Source organism: Alligator sinensis, unplaced genomic scaffold (assembly GCF_000455745.1).
Source record: "Alligator sinensis unplaced genomic scaffold, ASM45574v1 scaffold969_2, whole genome shotgun sequence".
NCBI classification, from domain to species: Eukaryota; Metazoa; Chordata; order Crocodylia; family Alligatoridae; genus Alligator; species Alligator sinensis.
In genome coordinates, this window is record NW_005842481.1 from 242234 (window position 1) to 261300 (window position 19067).

Sequence of the window (19067 nt, forward strand, 5' to 3'; positions counted from 1 at the left end):
AAAGGAAATCAAGTAGAGAAATAATATAATTGCCTTCATGTCCCCCAAAAGGCTAACCCAGGAACTTCACATTACTAAACATACACTGTTGTTTTTCATAGTGCTGGTCTTCTCTTGGTACTTGAAATTAGCACAGCAACTGTTAAAAAGTGGGCTTCCTCATCACCCTATGGATGTCAAATATATTAACTTCCTGTGCTAAAGAACATGGGACTCTGTGGACTTCATTATAATATATCAGAGCCAGAAAGTGGTGTCAAAAGTAAGCATTGCCTGGACTCTGTCCTCTCTTAAAGAAGAGACGATAGTATGTTATCTGTAGATTGCTGCCATGGAGTGTTAGTGTCTTTTTAAGACCCAGGAGAACTTAATTTACATCCTTTGAAGGGAATCCATGTTTTTATGTTCTGTGCCCCGCTGCTCTCCATGGCAAAGCTGGAAGCCTTCATTCAGAAGCTTTACTCACACCTGGAAAAATCAGAGGTATAGTTTGCTGCTAGCAAACCTCTGCCAGCAGTAAGAACTGGGCAAACCATTGTGGAGGCAAGAGAGCAATGTTGCTGCTACTTGGGAAGCTGCATTCACTGAACATTACATGTCTGAATCTGTGCAGTGTAGAAATAGCTGGAAAGACCACACTCCGCATTAAGTATCTTGTCAAATTATAAAGACTTTGCTAGGCCTCTTAATGTGGAGGTTTTTTACCGCATTCTTGCATGTCACCTCTTCTGCTAAGACTTTAAGTGTTTTACTTTAGTTTGCTTTCTTTACTTTGGTGAGTTTTAGTATCCTCTCTCTTCCTGGAAACTGCTGTTGCTTTGTGTTCCCTCCATTCATATTCTTTTTTTCTTTCTTTTTTGCTGCATGGAGACTCTCTGCTGTACAAGTGTAAGTATTTTTTTAGCTCTGCTGTTTCTGGCCTACTTGTTTACATTTTTGTGCTCCATTTGCTTCTGTACTGCCTTGCTAGTCTTCTGGGAGATTGTAGTGTCATCCATCTGCAGTTACTGAAAGAAATAGGCAGCAATTTAGAAACAAGATTGCATTTTACAGGAAGAGTCAGCTAGCATAGCAGCTGATGAATTTAAAACACCTCTTAGCTGTAAGACCAAAATGAAGCAGAGTGCTGATGAAAGAGGTGCAAGCACAAATATTACTGCTCAAGAAAAATCTGTTTCATTCAAGCCAAGTCCGTCTTGGTGAAATGTCGGCTTAACATAAGTAAAAGTTGAGATTTTCCTGTCGTAAAAGTTTCAGGTGGCAGAAGACCTGTTAAGTCATCTTGTTTTGGTTGGCTGTTTTCCTTTTCTCTGTCCTTTTTCTCGTTTGTGAAGGCTGGTCTCACAGTTTATTCCTACCCAGTTACCTTCAGAAGTGGAAAATTCCTTTGCAGGTGTTCTGTCCTGGGTCTTTGGAAAGAGAGAGGGTCATTCAACAATCTTCTGTGGAGCTAACACAATCAAATAAAGCAACTTTTGAGGGAGACATGTGTGGGAAAGATGGTAACCTGGAACATTTTGGGAATTAATTCTTCTAGTCTGCACACCTCTGATTAAATAGATGACACAGTCCTCTACTTAACATATGTAATTTTCAAAAACCCAGAAAGCATCTGAGTATTGAAAATGTGGGTCTAATAACTGTGTTTGACTCCCAGATCCCAGGGTTCTTCCATGTATATTTGTATAATTATAAAGAAACTGTTAGGTGGATGTTCTCAGGAGATCCCAGAGACTACTCTTGGGAAGAAGGAGAGTCAGAAAGCAAGGAATCAAGGGAAGCAGCTATTTTATCTCATTTAAGATCATAGGATGGGACCCAGGAGTTTAGAGGTACATTGGATACAGGGTTGCCTGACCATTTAAAGACCATGAACTAGTCCATGTTGGAGCATGCATCTGTGGGCCATGAGTAAGTGTAGTAGAGTGGAGATATTCCTGATAGGTAGAACAGTCCCTTGTGTTTATCTGTTTTGTTTGTCCATTGATAGCATGACTGGCAAAATGGGGGAAGGGGGAATAGAGCTCAGCTGGTGATCTCTTTCAGGGAACGATCTCTTGAAAACAGCATATTCAGGGTGAAGTGGAAGAAAGGAGAATGGAAGTAGGAATAGTGAACCTAAACGCTAACCCACCTCAAGCATTAATCAGCTTCCGCCTTTGTTATTACAGTGTGAATGCTTTCAACTTTTTCAGGATTGAACATGGTTGCACCTTGTCATTCAGATTTAGCTGGGACAGTGGCAAAGAGGGTATGGGAAGGTGTTTATTTAAAGCACTATGATATCCAGGAAATTTGCAGCACCAGAAAAGCATTGCATGAAATGCACATACAATTGTTCAAGTGCCCAGATATGTGGAGCACCACAGAATATAGCATATACTTCTAGTGCTGTGCAGCCAGGGGGTCTGCACAGAGTGATCCCAAGGTGCTTTGCTGTAGGAGTGCACTGATAGAGATTTTGGGGGCTGATAACCAATAGCCGATTTTTAAGGAGGCATATCAGCAGATACCAATCCAATTTCCAATACAGCTGTGTGCAGCTGGTAAGTTCGTTGTGGTAGAAGGGGGGTAGGGTGGGGCATGGGATGGACCTGCAGCTCGTCATGGGGAGAGCAGTTCCCACTGCTGCTTGCATCCTGGGAGGGCAAGGTGGGGCATGTGCCCCATGGTGAGGGGTGGGTGGGTGGGCTGGAGCTGTAGGCTGGAGCTGGGGCTGCCCTTTTCTTTTCTTGGTGGGAGCTGGGCTCGGGGCTGGGACTACAGAGGGGGCTGCAACCACCCCAAATTTCACCATAGTCCCACTCCCAGCACCGCTGCTCACCCAGCACAGCCCTGGCTTAACGCCCTGACACCACCCATGCACTGAGAAGAGCCGGGGATGCACTGGGTGCGTGGCGGTGCTGGGAGCGGGACTATGGCAAAATCTGGAGTGTCTGCAGCCCCCTCCCATAGCCCCCCCTCCCATAGCCCCCATTCTGAACCCAGCCCCTGCCGAAAAGAGCCCGGCGCAGCTCTGGTTCCAGCGTGCAGCTGCAGCTCGCCCACCCTGCCCTGCACAGATCCGGGGGCACATGCCCTCCCCCTCACCCCATGCCCTGCCGGGGTGCAAGCAGCGGCAGGAGCCGCCCCACCCCCAGACAAGCCACATCTCTGTCCCACACCCTGCCCTACCTCAGCTGGGCAGTGCCTGCCCATGCCCCTCCCTCACAGCAGGGTTGTTGATTTGCACCTCCACGTCCCTTCCCTTTCCCCTCCCCTTCCACCACACCGGACTTACCAGCTGCACGCAGCTCTCCACATGCTGTTGGGCTTGCTTCTCACTGTCTGTCTGCTGTGCTGCAGCTGCGCACACGCATGAGCGTTTATCGGCCAAATTATCAGCCACATTGGGTCAATTTCCAATACAACCAGTTTTCTTTATATCAGTACTGATCCGATATCGGACCAGTGTATCGGTGCACCTCTACTTTGCTGGAATCTCTGGAGGTTCCTGAGGACAGCCTAGTGCAAAAGAAAGCACCAGTTGAGTGGCCACCTGGGGAACCACACCCACCCAGGGACTGCCCTCTCCAGCCCACCCCACCCCACCCCTTTTTACTGGCAGCGCAGAGCTGCAACACATCTGGGTCAGTTTCTGCTGCCAGAGGCTCATCAATTTCACTTCCAGCCCGCAATGGATTCACGCTGCCCTCATAGTCTGTGATCACAATGGATCCCTGCTGCCCTCACAGCCTGATCCAGTAGTGCGAGCAGATGCAGTGCATGCCTTACATTTGCCTATGCAGCATCAAGGCCTACCACCACTTCTTCAAAGAGCTTGTTCAGTTCCTATGTGAGCTATGCTGCACCACGTATGGCTATGCAGATGCAACCAAGTCCCTGGCCAGTTGGTCTCCAGTTTGTCTACCGGTTCACCATAGGCAAGTCCACAGTGGAAGAAGCAGTAGAGGATGTGTCTTCGGTGGTGGTAGGAGGGTGCTGGTGACCTTGCAGAGGTTTCACCAGCTAAGCATGCCAGGCTTGTGCATAGCATGGCAAACAGTCAGGCTTGCAGTGCTTGTAGTGGTGCGCCCAGCCCCAGTCCTCCACTTGACTGTGTAGCACCACACAAAGCACATGTACACCTCCTTGACTTGCACTGATGTGCAGGGCTCTTATACCCCCTCTCCTTCCTCCTGGCCATTGCCTTTACCACTTGTAAAAGCTGAGGGCCACGCGAAAGTCAAATTTAAAGACTGCATTTATTTTATTAGTAACCATTTTAATAGAGTACTCATCACTCCATGTCCAAGCTTCTGACCACTGTTTTTTCCACGTATTCAACATTGGTGGTGTATAAAAAAATTCTGTAGTTTCAAGTTCAACTGCACTCCAATTAAAGCACTTTGTGCTTTAAAAAGTAACACCCTAGAGCTTCAAGTTTATAGTTACTCAGTTTATGTTAAATTTACTCAGATGTCTAGGGGGAAAAAAGGATGAGCTTTCTCCTGTTTGTTTATAAAACTGTTATACCATTTATCAGTGATTACTGGAACTGGAAAAGAGGCAGTGGCTTCATGTGGTGCTTATCATGATAATGAAAAACATTTTTATTGTTCAAAGATACAATATTGCACTGCTGTCCAGTTTGGCATCCCTGGTTTTGATTAAGTGGAGGCAGGGAACCCACATACAATAAGTCTACAATAATTTTTTACAGTACAAATGAATACCCATTCATATTAACATATTTTCTGACTTCTGAAGACTGTGCGGTGTGCTCTTTCTATACATAAAAAATTAGGAAACTGAAAAAAATCTTTTTAAAATGGCCCATAGTGCAGATGCAATCAGATGTCACAGTAACAAATTCAGGCCTTTCTTGCTTATGCATACTAATGAAGAAGCTAGAACTTGATTAATAATTCTGTCAACGATGCATGAGGCAGAATAGGATTCAGTTTGCTGACTCATTCTGTTTTGTAGGTGTTTTCTTGTGAACAAGAATAAAAAGTAGCCAGCAGTATGTTTCTGCTAATGCAAGAGGGTGTGCTTCCAAACTCACGAAAGGAGTGGATCTGTTTATGGAAGGAATGTCAGTTTTAAATGACTTGCAGAAGATAAATGCAAGTTATAACTCAGCTTTTTTGTTAAAATATTTAGAAATCTTACCCACATTGTCATTCAAGAAGTTTAGTACTGCTGATACATTTTATTCATGGGAAGTACTCTTTCTTACCATGTAAATATTCAGGATACTTCAGGGAGCTAAAAAAAAACCCGTAGCTTTCATCAAAGAACAACATGAGTTGTTAAATCTAGCTGTTGTTCCTTAGTGCATCCTACTTCCTTATTCCAGAAGTAAGCAGATGAAATAATAAAAAAATATATAATTTATACCTTCAGTAATTACATTTAAAACGAATCAAGTGAATCTTTCACCTTCTGTGACTATAACAAATGTCCATAAAGACTACTGAATTACCAGTGATACAAGCAATAACTGTAGGTTTCGACTTCATAGCAGTCCGAGTGTTATATCTTCTAGTATATATAGTCATAGACTATATATAATGCAAAGGCATTAACAAGCAACTGAATATCAAAAGCATTGTATGCAAATGAGTATTTAATGCTATTAGGAACAAAATTGAACTCAGTGGGCATGTCTACACAAGACACTAAAAGCACAGCAAACTAATTCTACTTTGCATTAGCATGTCATGGTGGAAGCTGTACTAATGTGAAGTAGAATTGGTCTGTTGTGCATTAGTATTACATAAAAGATGTGTACTGGTGCTACTACACAGCAGTGCCCATTATGGTACCTCTTATAAACATAATGCGCCATAATTACAGTGCATTAATGCACATGTAAACGTGCCCAATATAGTTCAAAAGACTAGCAACACAATCAAAAATTCTTCTGCCTGATCAGGAATAGTAATTGAATGGTTTTGAAGTATGTGTTTTCTCTTGTATTGTAAAGGAAAACCTCAGAATTGCATCTAATGACATAACCACCTAAACTGTTAATTGGTTCCAGTAATGACTCTTTAGTGCATGAACTGTGGAAGCGTGGTTATAGCAGAAGTCAGAACTAAGATCTATCCATTGCTTTGTCACTGACTTAATGTGTAATGTTGGGCTAGTTACTTAACCTCCCCATGTTTCAGGTTCCTCAAATGGAAAATTGCCTTAGTGATTGGGTTACCTTGCTTTTGTGGTGGAGGTCAATTTATTAGTGCTGGTAAAGTTCACAGTGATGGTTGTTTATAAAGCTTGAGATCTGTTGTAAATTTTGGTGCGTATTCAAACAGGACTAGACCTACCTCACTGGTTCATAGTTCAGTGAAACAAGAGTATTTTTCCCTCCCTAAGAATTTAGGAAAGGAATCTTCCTAAATTCCCCTCCTAGATTCCTCAAGGATTTAGGAAGGGAAAAATCCTTCCTAAAGAAAGGAAGAAAATCAGTTCCTCTTGGATTTACATTTCTTTAATAAATTTCTTTATACATTTCTTTAATACAAAAGAGATATAAATGCCTGTTTAATTGATTCATGGGTTTTAAATGCAAGGATGACTCTGTGATTTATTCTAGCCAAATTAAGTATCTCTGCTTTTATTAATAGATGACTCCTAAATCTAAAAGGAAAAGCATCCACAGCCGAATGCTCCGTCCTGTATCTAGAGCTTTTGGTAAGTTGTGGGGGGGAGTTTCTTGCCTAGTTTATGATTTATTAAAATCACTTCCTTATATTCAAGTTTGTAGAAAAGTTTGTTTGATATTTGAAAATGCAGAAGACACTCTCTGGACTGCAGTTTTGGCCCAAGAAACTCTTTGTTTTATGAAGTGTCTAGTATATCTCTAATGTGTTTGGTAGTAAACATTTATTGGCTATTGTCCATCTGCTCATAAATGAACTGCCTTTAGTGAGAGAGGTCACTAGACCAAAAGTATTCCATTCTATTATGCTCCTCTTTAAAATGCCATGTCAAGCCTAACTTAAAGGTTTTGATTTCTCTTAGAAATGGAATTTGACCTAGACAAAGCACTGGAAGAAGTACCTATCCATATAGAAGACCCACCATTCCCTTCCAGCAGGCCAGACAAACGAACTTCTGGATTCATCTCGGAGCTGCCATCTGAGGAAGGGAGAAAACTGGAACACTTCACAAAATTAAGACCGAAAAGGAACAAAAAACAGCAACCCACCCAAGCATCAGTAAGTGACCATTAGAAAGTTGTTAAGGATCTAGCTCCATGGTTGCTTTTAACAAAAAAGTTTGTGTCACAATTTTGCTTGAAACTAGAGGTTCAGAAATCCCGAGACAGTCCCCTTAACTCATGAGGGAACTAGAAAATCATGAAATTTAAAAAAAGAAATATTTTTATTTGCATTCAATTCTTTTAGTTTTTAAGGTATAGTAAGTCTTTGTTATCTTTCTATTTGGAATAAAAGTTTAACGTGTTTTAAAGGAAAATTGATTTTCTCGCATAATCGCTTGACTCCAGGAGCTGGAGCTTTTAAAAAAAATGCAACATTTTGTAATAAAATCAAAGGCTGGAATACACTGAAATCTTCCTCTTTCCTCCCCTCCCACCCCAATCAATCTTGAGTAAACATGCACAAATTGCTTACTAGCAGCTGTCAGTGGAACTACTCTGTAGGCACTCAACCCTTATGCTGAAGACACAGTTTGGGGTCAGCAGATCTTCCTTGTCACAGATTCACACTTCAAACTACATCATTCCTCAAAACCAAGTCCCACAGTGTCACGGAAAGCTCCCATGAAACCCAGTTAAATACATGGGAGAAGTTTTCGTGGTTCCTTTTGCTTAGGAAACTGCACCAGTTCTGCTTTTTCTGACCATCCCTGAACTAAATCCTTGAGGAAGCAGAGATGGAGTGGTATGTATTCCTTCTCTGGGATAATTTATCCTTCCCAGGGACAGTTTGGACCTATGAGCCTGTTCTGCTGGTATGCAGTCACCAGAGCGGAAGTGCCAACCCAAAAATATTTCCTGTGCTGGGAAGGGCCATGAATATATATGTAGCATTTTATGTCACTCAAGAATTCCTCAGTGCTAAAAGATTCACCAGCCGGCTTTTTCCTTTCTCTTCTCGTTTCTTTCTTTTTTTTAAGCTTACTTTCTAATTCATGTATACTGGTTGAAAGATGCAGGAGTTGGCCCATAAGCTGTTGTACAACACAGGCTTGATTTTTCTGGAAGTTATTTTCTCTCCAGTGCTAAATTTCTCTCTGTCATCTGGAACTTAGTATAGCCTGTAACATCAAGATAATTGAGGTCATGTTATATTGAAGAGACACCAGCTGTCAAGGTGTAGACTAAGCAAGAGGCAGTGATTTCAGGCCGCAAGCAAGTTCCATTATCTTGTAATCCAATAGTCGTGTATTTATTCACAACTGGAGGACCCTGTTGTCTATAAGAAGAGAAAAATGTGGGATTTTTCCCCCACACATTGCTTACTTGGCCTGGAAATGTGAAAAGCAGCATAGATGGTATTCTGTAAACTGAGAGTATGCACGTACAATAAAATGTTATTCCTCTTAGCAACATGGTATTTACAGAAACAGTAGAACCAGGTTTATATGACAGTTTGCTTTTTTTTCTGAAAAAGTTCAAAGTGACTGAAAAACAGAAAAAACAAAAGGGCATGGAGAGTGAGCATGCTGTGTATTTGGCAAATAATTTATTCAGTGAGGAACAGTTTCAATCAATTTCCAAATTTTTGTGAATTCAGGTCAGATTTGGCAAACAGTTTCAGACGTATAAAAAGTCTGAAGGAAAAATTTTGAAATGAAATGTGGAAAAACTTAAGCTCAAATTCCTTCTCTGCCTAATTCAGGTTTTCTTTGCCTTGTCTCACTTCTGAGGCGCACACCCAAACCACTGGAATAGAGGATATTGTGTTTCTCAGGCTCTCTTGTGGAAACTGATCCATATTGTTCAAATACTTAAATTTACACGGGGGTGGGGGGGAGAGTTGGAAAACCTTATGGCCTGACGTTTAGCTCACACTTCTGGGAGACCCAGTTTCCAGTTCCTTCTCCAATGAATATTTAATTAGTTTATGCAAAGTGCATCAGCTTCAAGAGGAAACTTGAGGGGAGCCCCACATTGAATCATCTATTACCCAATGAGTGGGACACTCCCTGAAGATGCTGGAGACTTAAGAACATAAGAATTGCCATTTACTGGGTCAGACCATAGGTGCATCTTGCCCAGTATCCTGTCACACAGTGGCAAAGTTGAACGGGAGAAAATGCACAATTTCACTGAATAACTGAAAGGGAGAGAATGTTAATTTTGCTGAGAAAAGGCTTTTATTAAAGTAATTCTTGAGCACTTTAATTAAAGAGGTGTTCAAAACAACCATCAGCTTTTTAAATATTCCCCTCCCGGTTGTTTTGGCATTCAGATTTTTGTGCAGTCATACTATACTATTTCTCCTGTCATGCTTATATAGTCCCAAACAAACAAACAAAAAACCCCTTTTATTTCTAATGGAAAAAGCTATGATTATTCATTTATTTTATTTCCCTTTCAGGCCAGTGTCTTGTTTAGCAAACAAGTAAAAACAGTCAACTTTCAGGTGAAGCTAAGACCAGCTACCTGGGTGAAATATATGTTGAATTTTCATGTAAATGTTGTAGCATTGGAAGAGTAAAGTACAAAACACAGAAATCAAACTTTTACAGTAATATGACACAACCACCACTATTAAACATCATCTGAAATGTTCTTTACCTTGATTACTTTGATTGGGTCCTGGAGTTTTACTACTTCAGTATAATCCAGTTGAAGTATTTTGCAGCATTGCAACTACAGTGTTTTCAGATACCGTGTATTCTCTTATTCTAGGTTCAGAAAGATTCATTTGCAGTAGATTTACATTGTTTCTTACATTACTTCCCCTCCTCCTTCAGGAAACACTCTTGGCTTTGGTACTTAAATATTTGTTCTTACACTCTGGAGAGCTCTGGCATCAGTGTTAAATGGGATTCTGACTTCTGTTGATGTCAACATCAAGATTTTTTGACTGATGAAGTAAATATTTACATCAAGAGACAATAAATATTGATGTTGACTTAAAACAGATGTCAGTATATATATTGTTACAGATCTTCTGATGTTTCCAATTAGATACATTCTTCTCAGAAAAAGAACAGCTTTGGATGCCACAGAAATAATCACTGTTCCACTTCTTTTTTTTCTTTTTTTTCTTTTTTTTCTTTTTTTTTTTTGGGGGGGGGGGGCAGGGAAGATTTTTCTGTTACAAAATCATTCCATTTAATGGGAGACTAGGGGCGCGCCAATACTGATGGCTGATTATTGACCAGTCATATCGGCCGATAGTGATCCGATTGCTGATATGCAGCCTGGCAGCTTGGGGAGCAGTGTCCAGCTGGTAAGTCTGTTGTGGGAAAGGGGTTTCAGTGAGGGAAGAGGTGTCAGGGGGCAGATCAAGGCCCCGCGGTGAGGGAGGGAGTGGGGCTGGGACTGGGGCAGGCACTGCACAGCCGGGGCAGGGCAGAGTACAGGACAGAGCCGGCAATGGGTGCAGGGCGGTGGCTTCTGCCACTGTGTGCACCCATGGGAGAGTTATGGGGGACATATGGCCCCTGGATCTGTGCATAGGGAGAAGGTGGGCTGTCACAGCATGCTCAGGGCTAGAGGTTGTGCCTGGCTCCTCCCAGCGGCTGTGCTTCTGCTGAGTGGGGCAGGCAGCAGTGGTATTGGGAGGGCGGCTGTGCAGGGGGTGCTACAGCCACCCTAAAATTTGCCGTAGCCTCCCCCTTAGCCCCCACTCCCAGCGCCGTCACTGCTTGCCCCACCCAGCCCAAGCGCAGCTGCTGAGAAAAGGTTGGAGCAGCTCCATCCCTGAGCATACAGCGGGCAGCCTGCTCTCGCCCCACACAGATCTGGGGGGGCACTTCCCCCGCCATGCCTTCCCCTGGGGGTGCTCACAGTGGCAGGAGCAGCCCCCCCCACACCCCATGGACGAACCACCGGCTCCATCTTGCGCGCTGCCCCAGCTATGCAGCACCAGCCCTAGCCTCACTTCCTCCCTCACCACAGGGGCTTGATCTGCACCCCCCCCACACACCCCTCTCTCCCAACAGACTTACCAGTCAGATGCTGTGCACATGCATGCAGCATTTATCTGCAAAGTTATCAGCCAAAAAAAGTCAATTGCTGATAATGTCAATTTTCCTTTTACGGTGCCGATGCGATATGGACTGATGTACTGGTGCACCTCTACTGGAGACCATGTGATTTTCCTCCATGGGCTTATGTTTTCAAATCAGTAATACAGTGCAACAGCAGACATGACTAATAGCTCTAGTTATCATCTTTGATATTTCACAAGGTAAAGAAGAAGCTTATAACAAGTTTCAGCAACTCGGACCATAAAGCTTCATGCATATATCAGTATATTAGTTTGTATTCATACTGCTATCTTTCTCGGTTTAAATAAAGAAGGGGTGGATGTTAACAGTAACTATTAGCAATAATTATCCTCTTCTACCTGTGAAAGAGATTCTGTCCTGGGCTGCTTAGGTGTAGCATAAAATGGATGTCCAACATAGAAAGGGATCTAATGTAATTTTATTCTACCAGTTCAACTTTATGCATTCTGGGTACGTTCAGGGATTATTGGAATGTTCCCTAGTACAATTCAGACCATGTAAGGAGAATATCTAAACTATTGCACTCTCACTAGGCTGCCATGTGGGTATTGGCACTGCTGAGAATGCAGCTGCACTGGGGGTTTGTACAGTGTCATCTATGGAAGCTTTACAGAGTGTTTCAGTTCAGAGGATTTTTTTTCCTTGGCATTTTGTTTTTCCAGAATTCCTGGATGCTACCAGAGCTGTATACAGAAGCCAGTCCACATGAGTGTCTTCTATATTTAGTGTCTCTTATCGTCATGGTGTTATACAAACACTAATTGGTCTTCACAGTACCATTGTGAAGTAGGCAAGTGTAACCAGTAAAGTACCTTTAGTCACACACCCTTGAAAATATAGACCCTGCCCTGAAGATTAAAGCGGACAAATTTTGAAAGATGCACATTTAGATGCATAGTTCTGGCACTTGATTGGGAAATTTGGGCTATGCGACTTGAGCAAGGCAACAGCAGCTGTCGTTCATAATTAGAATTACCACACTAGAATTCTGACTCCTAATTTTGGGTTCGTGCTTCTAGACTAGGTACAGACAGTCAAAAAGCCCGAGGCTGAATTGATTCAATCTTTGCAGGTTAATCTAAACTGCAGAGATTAAATTGAAACAGAACTGAACAGACATTTACCTTTGATTTAGGAAATTCAGCCATATGTCCGCAGTGGCTCAGTCCAGAAGCCTGGGGGCGCTAGAGCACAGCTCTCTAGCTGTGTGGTCACTTCTTCCTGCTGCTCCCAAGGTCTCTGGGATTTGTAGTCCAGAATTATAGCAGCAGGACTCTGCAGGGTTGCTGATGACTTCCTCTTCCTGTTTCCAGGTGCCTCTGGGATTTGTAGTCTACAGTTGCACCCAGGAGTAAATTTGAGTGGGGGAAGGGGTGCTTAACCCCCCTCCCTGGCCCCAGACCCCAGGGGTTTGCCTGAAGGGGCAGTCTCCCCCCACCCCCTCAGCACCACCACCCACAGACTGGGCTGCATCCCCAGCTGGGCTTGCCCTCCCCCCCCACCCTTCCACCCTTGCCAGCCCTCACTGTTCCAGCTAGAGAGCAGAGGGGCAGGGCCAGCCGCACTCTCTGGAGTAGACAGCCCAGCCCAGCCCAGTCCAGGGCTGCAAAACATGCTGTGAGACTGATTTAACTTAAACCAGGAAGGGGTCTGGGACAGAAGTTTCATAAACCAGCTTGACCCAGATCAGTTAAGTCTGATACTACATTCAACCAGGTTTATCTTTAAACCAGTTTTAGCCATTTTGAAACTGGTTTATGTTCACGGAGCTTCTGTTCTGTTACAGATTTAAACCAGTTTCTGATCACTTAAACCAGTTTATGTGCAACTTCTGTCCCTAACCCTAGGGTCCTTAGCATATGTTCACTTAGGCTAGGGACAGACATTCAAAAAGCCTGAGCCTGAATTGATTCAACCTTTGCAGATTAGTCTAACCTGGCTCGGCTAAATCAGTTTTGTAACCAGACAGACATCCCAGAAATGCAGGCACATGCCTGCAGTGGCTCAGGCTAGAAGCCAGGGGGTGCTAGAGCAGCCTTCCTTTCGCTTCCACAGCCGAGGGGTGTGTGGCCAGGTATGGCCAGGCTCTGGCAGGATGCTGTGATTAGAAAGGGCCTGCCCCCCCACCAAACAGCCCAGCAGGGAATGTTTATCACCCCTAACTTGGTGCTTATCACCCCTTTAAGAAAACAGAGGGACATTACCAGTTATATGTTGTTTCTGCCTTTGTCCCATGTGCCACAGCTCACAGGTAGCCAGCATGTGGTCTGCTAGCTAATGCTGAAAGTTGCCTGTGAGGGACGGGGGAATGCCTGTTTAGCAGAGTGGGGAGGGGAGGAGCAGGCAGACACTCTGTGCCTGCAAGTCTCTGCCAAAGCTGCAGCCAGCGAGCAGAGGGGAGGGGCCAGCCCTGCTGTGGAACGGAGAGCCCCACCCAGCCCAGAGAGCATGCCAGGGTGCTGGGGGAGGCTAATTTAATTTAAACCAGTAAGGGGTCTGGGATAGACATTGCATAAACTGGTTTGAGCCAAATCAGTTAAGTCTGATACTACATTCAACCAGCTTTACCTCAGACCGGTTTCGGCTACTCTCAAACTGGTTTATGTACACTGAACATCTGTTCTGTTACAGATTTAAACCAGTTTATGTGTAATGTCTGTCCCTAGCCTTAATAGCAGGTTGGATTCTGTTCCCCAATCCCAATAGTTACGTCTCATGCTGTTACACGTGCATGGGAGAAAGCATGATTTTGGGATTGGGGTCAGATCCCAGTTGCACCATTGCTGCTTGCCAGCACAAGGGGAGCCTGGGATCATGACCAGTAGAAAGCCGGATGCCTAGTGAACCGGTGTGATCATGGGGCTGAGATTGACAATCAGATGATTGCAGGTCCCAGCCCCAAGTCCTGCCATGCAGCTGTCATCAGGCTACATGGTGGACACCCTGCAAAATGGTCAGTTTTGTGTGTGATGGAGCCCAGCCACAAAATTATTACACATTTTGTGGATAATGTGTGATGGAGACCAGCCACAAAATTATTACACATTTTGTGGAATAATTTTGTGGTTTATTTCTCTTTTTATAGCACCATTAATTGCCTGAACATGTGGGCAGGTTACTATTTAATGTGCAATTAAGTGGCTATTGTGTTTTAAGTGTAACATCTGCCAGGGGCCTAGGACACAGGCTTTCCTCTAAACCAACTGAACCATAGCTAACAAGATTCTGTTTCTAATTGTCTACTGTAAATGCACGGATCAGGACTTAATGGTTTTCAATAAGTGTAAACAAAAAACTGTGCCTGTACGCTAGACAACTGCTATTCTTGCATTGTTTAAAGGCATTTGAGTTCAGTCATGTGCCTTACAGCAGCTCTGAAAAGTAAGGTTTCTCATTGCTGTTATGTTGCGTTATACTCTGACCTATTCACCCTAATTAATCTCGGCATATTCAAGAGTCAGAAAGAATGTCTGAATTGGACATACCAGCAGGTATTTGGCTTTGGCAATGATGTCTGACCCAGAATTGCCATCATTTAAACAGTTCTGTTGAGTATGTTATATGTGAAAGAACATTTGTTTTTATCAGGTGACTGCAGCAGTACCTCATGAAGGAGAACAGAATGGCCTCATGGGTAGAGTGGATGAAGGTGTGGATGAATTTTTCACTAAGAAAGTGACAAAGATGGATTCAAAGTAGGTTCAAATTTTCTAATGGGTTAAAATTTTAATTAAAAAATCCTTGTTAACAGCTTGTGGGGATGGAACACATTTTTGTTTGACTTGTCCTAATGCTTGATCCTGAAATTTGCATAGCAGGGTAGAGTCCAGTCTATCACAGATTTGATTCCCCTCACTTAAATATACACTTTAGTCCCAATTACTACCAACTGTACTTTGTTATAGTTCAGTTGACTTCCTTGTTTCGTTCAGTGGAGCTCATTAGGACCAGCAGTTTATATCAGCTGAGCATTTTGCCCTGTGCAGTAAGGGTGATGTCCTCTATAAATGTCGTGGCCAAGTGGCAGGTGTCTTTTCTTTTTTGACAAACATATATGTTAAATATTAATTTTATAAAATTGTAACACTCCTTATTTAGGTGTATGATTCAGTCCAAAATGTCTGCTTTGTACACCTTTGCATAGCCAGAAAACCCAGTTGGTTATGTGGTATGGTAGTCAAATATATATTTTAAAGCACTGAGCACAGATGCACTAAATTTTTTTAGTATGATCCTACAAGCCAAACATAAACAGATATACTGGAGCTAATTCCATCCTACCTGTAATGACCTTATTAGCAATGTTTGACATCACTGAACTAAAAGCAAAATGTTAAGTAAATGATACGTTTAAATTGGTAAATGGCTTGGGGAGGAAACAAAATGTTAAAAGTTAGTGTGAATGATAAATATTGATGGTGACGCATCAAATCATATGCGATGCACATAATTCATTTAACTGTGAAATGCTGCCAGCTTAAAAACCATTATAAAAAAACACTTGGCCATATTGACCTGCAGCAAAGATGGGGTTTTACTCGTATTGCATAGGATCAGTTGTTTGCTTGCAGACAGGATCATACGTATAGACTGCTGTTACAAAATGTTATCAATGATCGCTTTCCATGAACAGCAGCAGCATATTAGCTTTTTTCAGATTTTCATGGCAAGCAGTGGATGTGTTTATATTTTGTCACCTCAAAAGCTGCATGATTGGATGGAGAAGGGAGCATGGCTGATTAGAAAATCACTGTGTGTTGTGAAGGGCAGTTCTTAAAGGGGAAAATTCCCCAATGCTGGGCTGTGTCAAACATGTGGGCCAGAGCCATGCTAGTCAAGATTCAGGAAAGAAAAAGCCTAAGTTGAGAAAAGTGTTCATAAAGGTGAAACACCCTCAATGTATGGGTGTTCAGGCAGTGGGAGATAGGACAGCTAATCTAGAGCCTTGGTGCAGCTCACAGCTTGCGTTTGGAGCAGTTAGGTCATGTGTGTCCCTGAAATTAAAAAATATATTCACCCTATGTGGTTTCCTGTCCATGTAGCATTACACACAAAGCCAGCCCTATAGTTCTTAGTAACTTTAATAGAGAGTTTGGTTAATATTATGAAAGTTAATTGGCTAGTAATTTATAACCATTAGATAGTGCTCAGGTAAAATGCTAATGATTACAAAAAATGTTAGCTGTGCCTGGGAAAAGTACTTTAAAACTATTAAAAGAGGAGTTGATGAAAAAGTCTCTCTCTTATTAGGAGACCATCAGTAAAAACTTCCGACACCAGTGAGTCTAGTGAAACAGGTGATGAAAAGAAGAAAAGAGATTCTAGGAAAAGTGGCTTTCTCAACTTAATCAAGTCAAGATCCAAATCTGAGCGTCCTCAAACTGTCTTAGTGGCAGAGGAGCCTGCATCACCTAAGGGCATTGTCAAAAGCCCAGCTGTGGACATTTCCAAGAAGGAGCTCAAATCAGCTGAACAGAACGGCAGTGCAGAGCAAGTGGAGGAACTGAAAATGCCAGACTCTCTAGAGGAGAGACAGCCAGAGGATGCCACAAAGCCCGAGAAGAGTGACAACAAAGGCAGCCCCCAAGGAGGGCGGAGGTATGGAGTGCAAGTGATGGGCAGCGGACTCCTAGCTGAAATGAAAGCCAAGCAGGAGAAGAGAGCGGCCTCAGCTCATAAGGTAGGGGCAGGTAGCTTTGATTTTGATTTGGTTGAAGAGCACGGAAGACCTAGGCTCTTCGAAATGTTCTCACAAGGGGAAGAGTCTGATGCTTCTCTTTGCAGAACAGGTGTTTCATTGGCATGTGATGTGAGTACGTATCATAGAAGTTAAATATGGGAAAGGCCTAATAGTCGGTATCCTGTGCCACTGCAGGATTGTTCCTTATCAGTTAGTCAGGTTTGTAGGGGTCTGCATCCCTCTGTTTGGGGTATTGGTATTGTCAGTAATGAGGTCTTTTGAACAACTAATACTACAGTTGGAAATAAATCTCACTCTCAGGCAGTGTTTGCTAATATGAGACTTAACTTTCTTTTTACTTCATTGTACCCCTTACTACTTTGATATATTATGCCAGACATAACCGTTCCTATTCTTCCTTTAAATAATATTCTTCAAATACTGAGACTTTGAGAAATTAAAAGTTAAAATTATTTTGGGGTCATGTGTATATAAATGACATAATTCCTATTGTACATTTCAGCTGCCCTTTTTTCTGAACTGGTAATGCTATGTTGAACTGGAAAAGAAGTCTTCTGCCAGTACTGTTTAGGGAGCACTGTTCTTGTACATCTCAGTATTTTAACTCCCTGTAAACATGCACCTTATAGATGCAATTCATTTTTAATTTAAATGCAGTATACAGCTAAAACTGCTTTTTTTCCCAAGTTTTTCAACTACTATATTTCAGCACCTAAGAATAAGTGTTTACACTGGGGTTGCACAAAAAAGGAATTGTTTGTGTTCAGAAGTTTTCTTATTTTCCTTTTCTTTCTTTCTTAATCATGCTGGTTTGAAATATGTAAGTGGTTTTGCATTCTTTATTTTGACCAAAAGCTGAACACTGAGTCACTTAGTATTTTTATAGTGGTGTTATGGGAGAATGCCTTCTTAATACATGTTCATTCACATCTTAAGTGATAGAACACTGATTCCCTTAATATTTTCATATTTATCTGGATCCCATCATGTTAGTAAGTTATATTTTTCTTTAAGATACAGATGGTTGTTTAAATTCAGATCTACCCTATGTAAAAACAAAGCCATAAGGAATTTACTACTTCATTCATAACCTACCACAGCCTTATTGCAGTTATAAAGGATGAGCAGGTGCAGAGTAGATGAAAAGATGGTAAATGCATTTTTGTTTTCTTTTGCTTTGAATATGTTGTGTGAATTGGCATTAATGCCACAAGAGAAATGAGTAAGGTTTAATTAGCATTTTTCCCAGGCATATATTAAAGATCTAGCTCCATCTAGTGTTTGTAGAATCAATTTAAAAAAAAAAACAACTGCAAGACAGACAACCAGATTCATTTGCAACCTCATTTACACCTAGGCTTTTATTACAATTTATGCATTATTATGTACAAGTGCTCTTATTTCTGTCTCTCACTTTTCCTTTTTATGGAGCCAAATTATTATTTGTGTGTATAACCTAATACAGGGGTGGACAATTATTTGGGCCCAGGGGCCACACAAAGAGTTTGAGTTGTCATAGTCCAAGTCAGCACACCCCTGCCTCCCCCACAACAACTGACTAACAATCCCAATGCAGGATGGGGCCGCAGGGGGCAGGGATTGGTGTTCGGGAGTCGGGTGGGCAAGTAAGGGGCTGGGGCCAGGGCAGAGCCCCAGTTCTGAGGGCAGGGACTTTTGGGGCCAGGGACCGGAACAGAGCTGCGATCTGGTCCCTGTATGCCCCTGTCCTGTGCGGGGGGAATGTGCACATGGGTTCGAGGGGAGGGAGCTGCCTGGGTACTAGGTCACAGGAGCCAGCTGGAGGTGATGAGAGGGAGGAGGAGGCAGGAAGCGCATGTAGCAGAGCGTGCCCAGGTGGTATAGCTGACAGCTGCCCTACACTCTACAGGGGCCAGCACTCCACAGGGGCCAAGCCCTCCCCACTCCCGGGGGCAGCCTATGCTGCACTCCCACTGGCCCTGGTCCCAGCCAGCGTGCACAGTTTACCAGCGGGGCTGCTGCCAGTGGGGTTCAGCTCCTCTTGCCTCCAACAGTGGCTCCTCCTCCTGCTCCTTCCTCCTGCACCACTCCAAGAGGCTCTTGCCCCTGTGCACAGGGCTCCAGCTCCAGCCCTGGCTGCCTTCCACCCATGGCAGGCAGGATCTGCCCAGCTGAAGCTCCCCTC

General features: G+C 43.0%; 1 protein-coding gene across 1 annotated transcript in view; it reads left to right on the plus strand.

Moving 5' to 3' along the window:
- CARMIL1 (capping protein regulator and myosin 1 linker 1) overlaps positions 1 to 19067 on the plus strand; it is a 211633-nt gene that overhangs the window by 170685 nt on the left and 21881 nt on the right. The window contains exons 32-35 of the mRNA XM_025212749.1: positions 6615 to 6681; positions 7012 to 7208; positions 14791 to 14897; positions 16453 to 16882. Of these exons, the coding sequence (XP_025068534.1) occupies positions 6615 to 6681; positions 7012 to 7208; positions 14791 to 14897; positions 16453 to 16882 (801 nt within the window). The remainder of the gene's footprint in view (positions 1 to 6614; positions 6682 to 7011; positions 7209 to 14790; positions 14898 to 16452; positions 16883 to 19067) is intronic.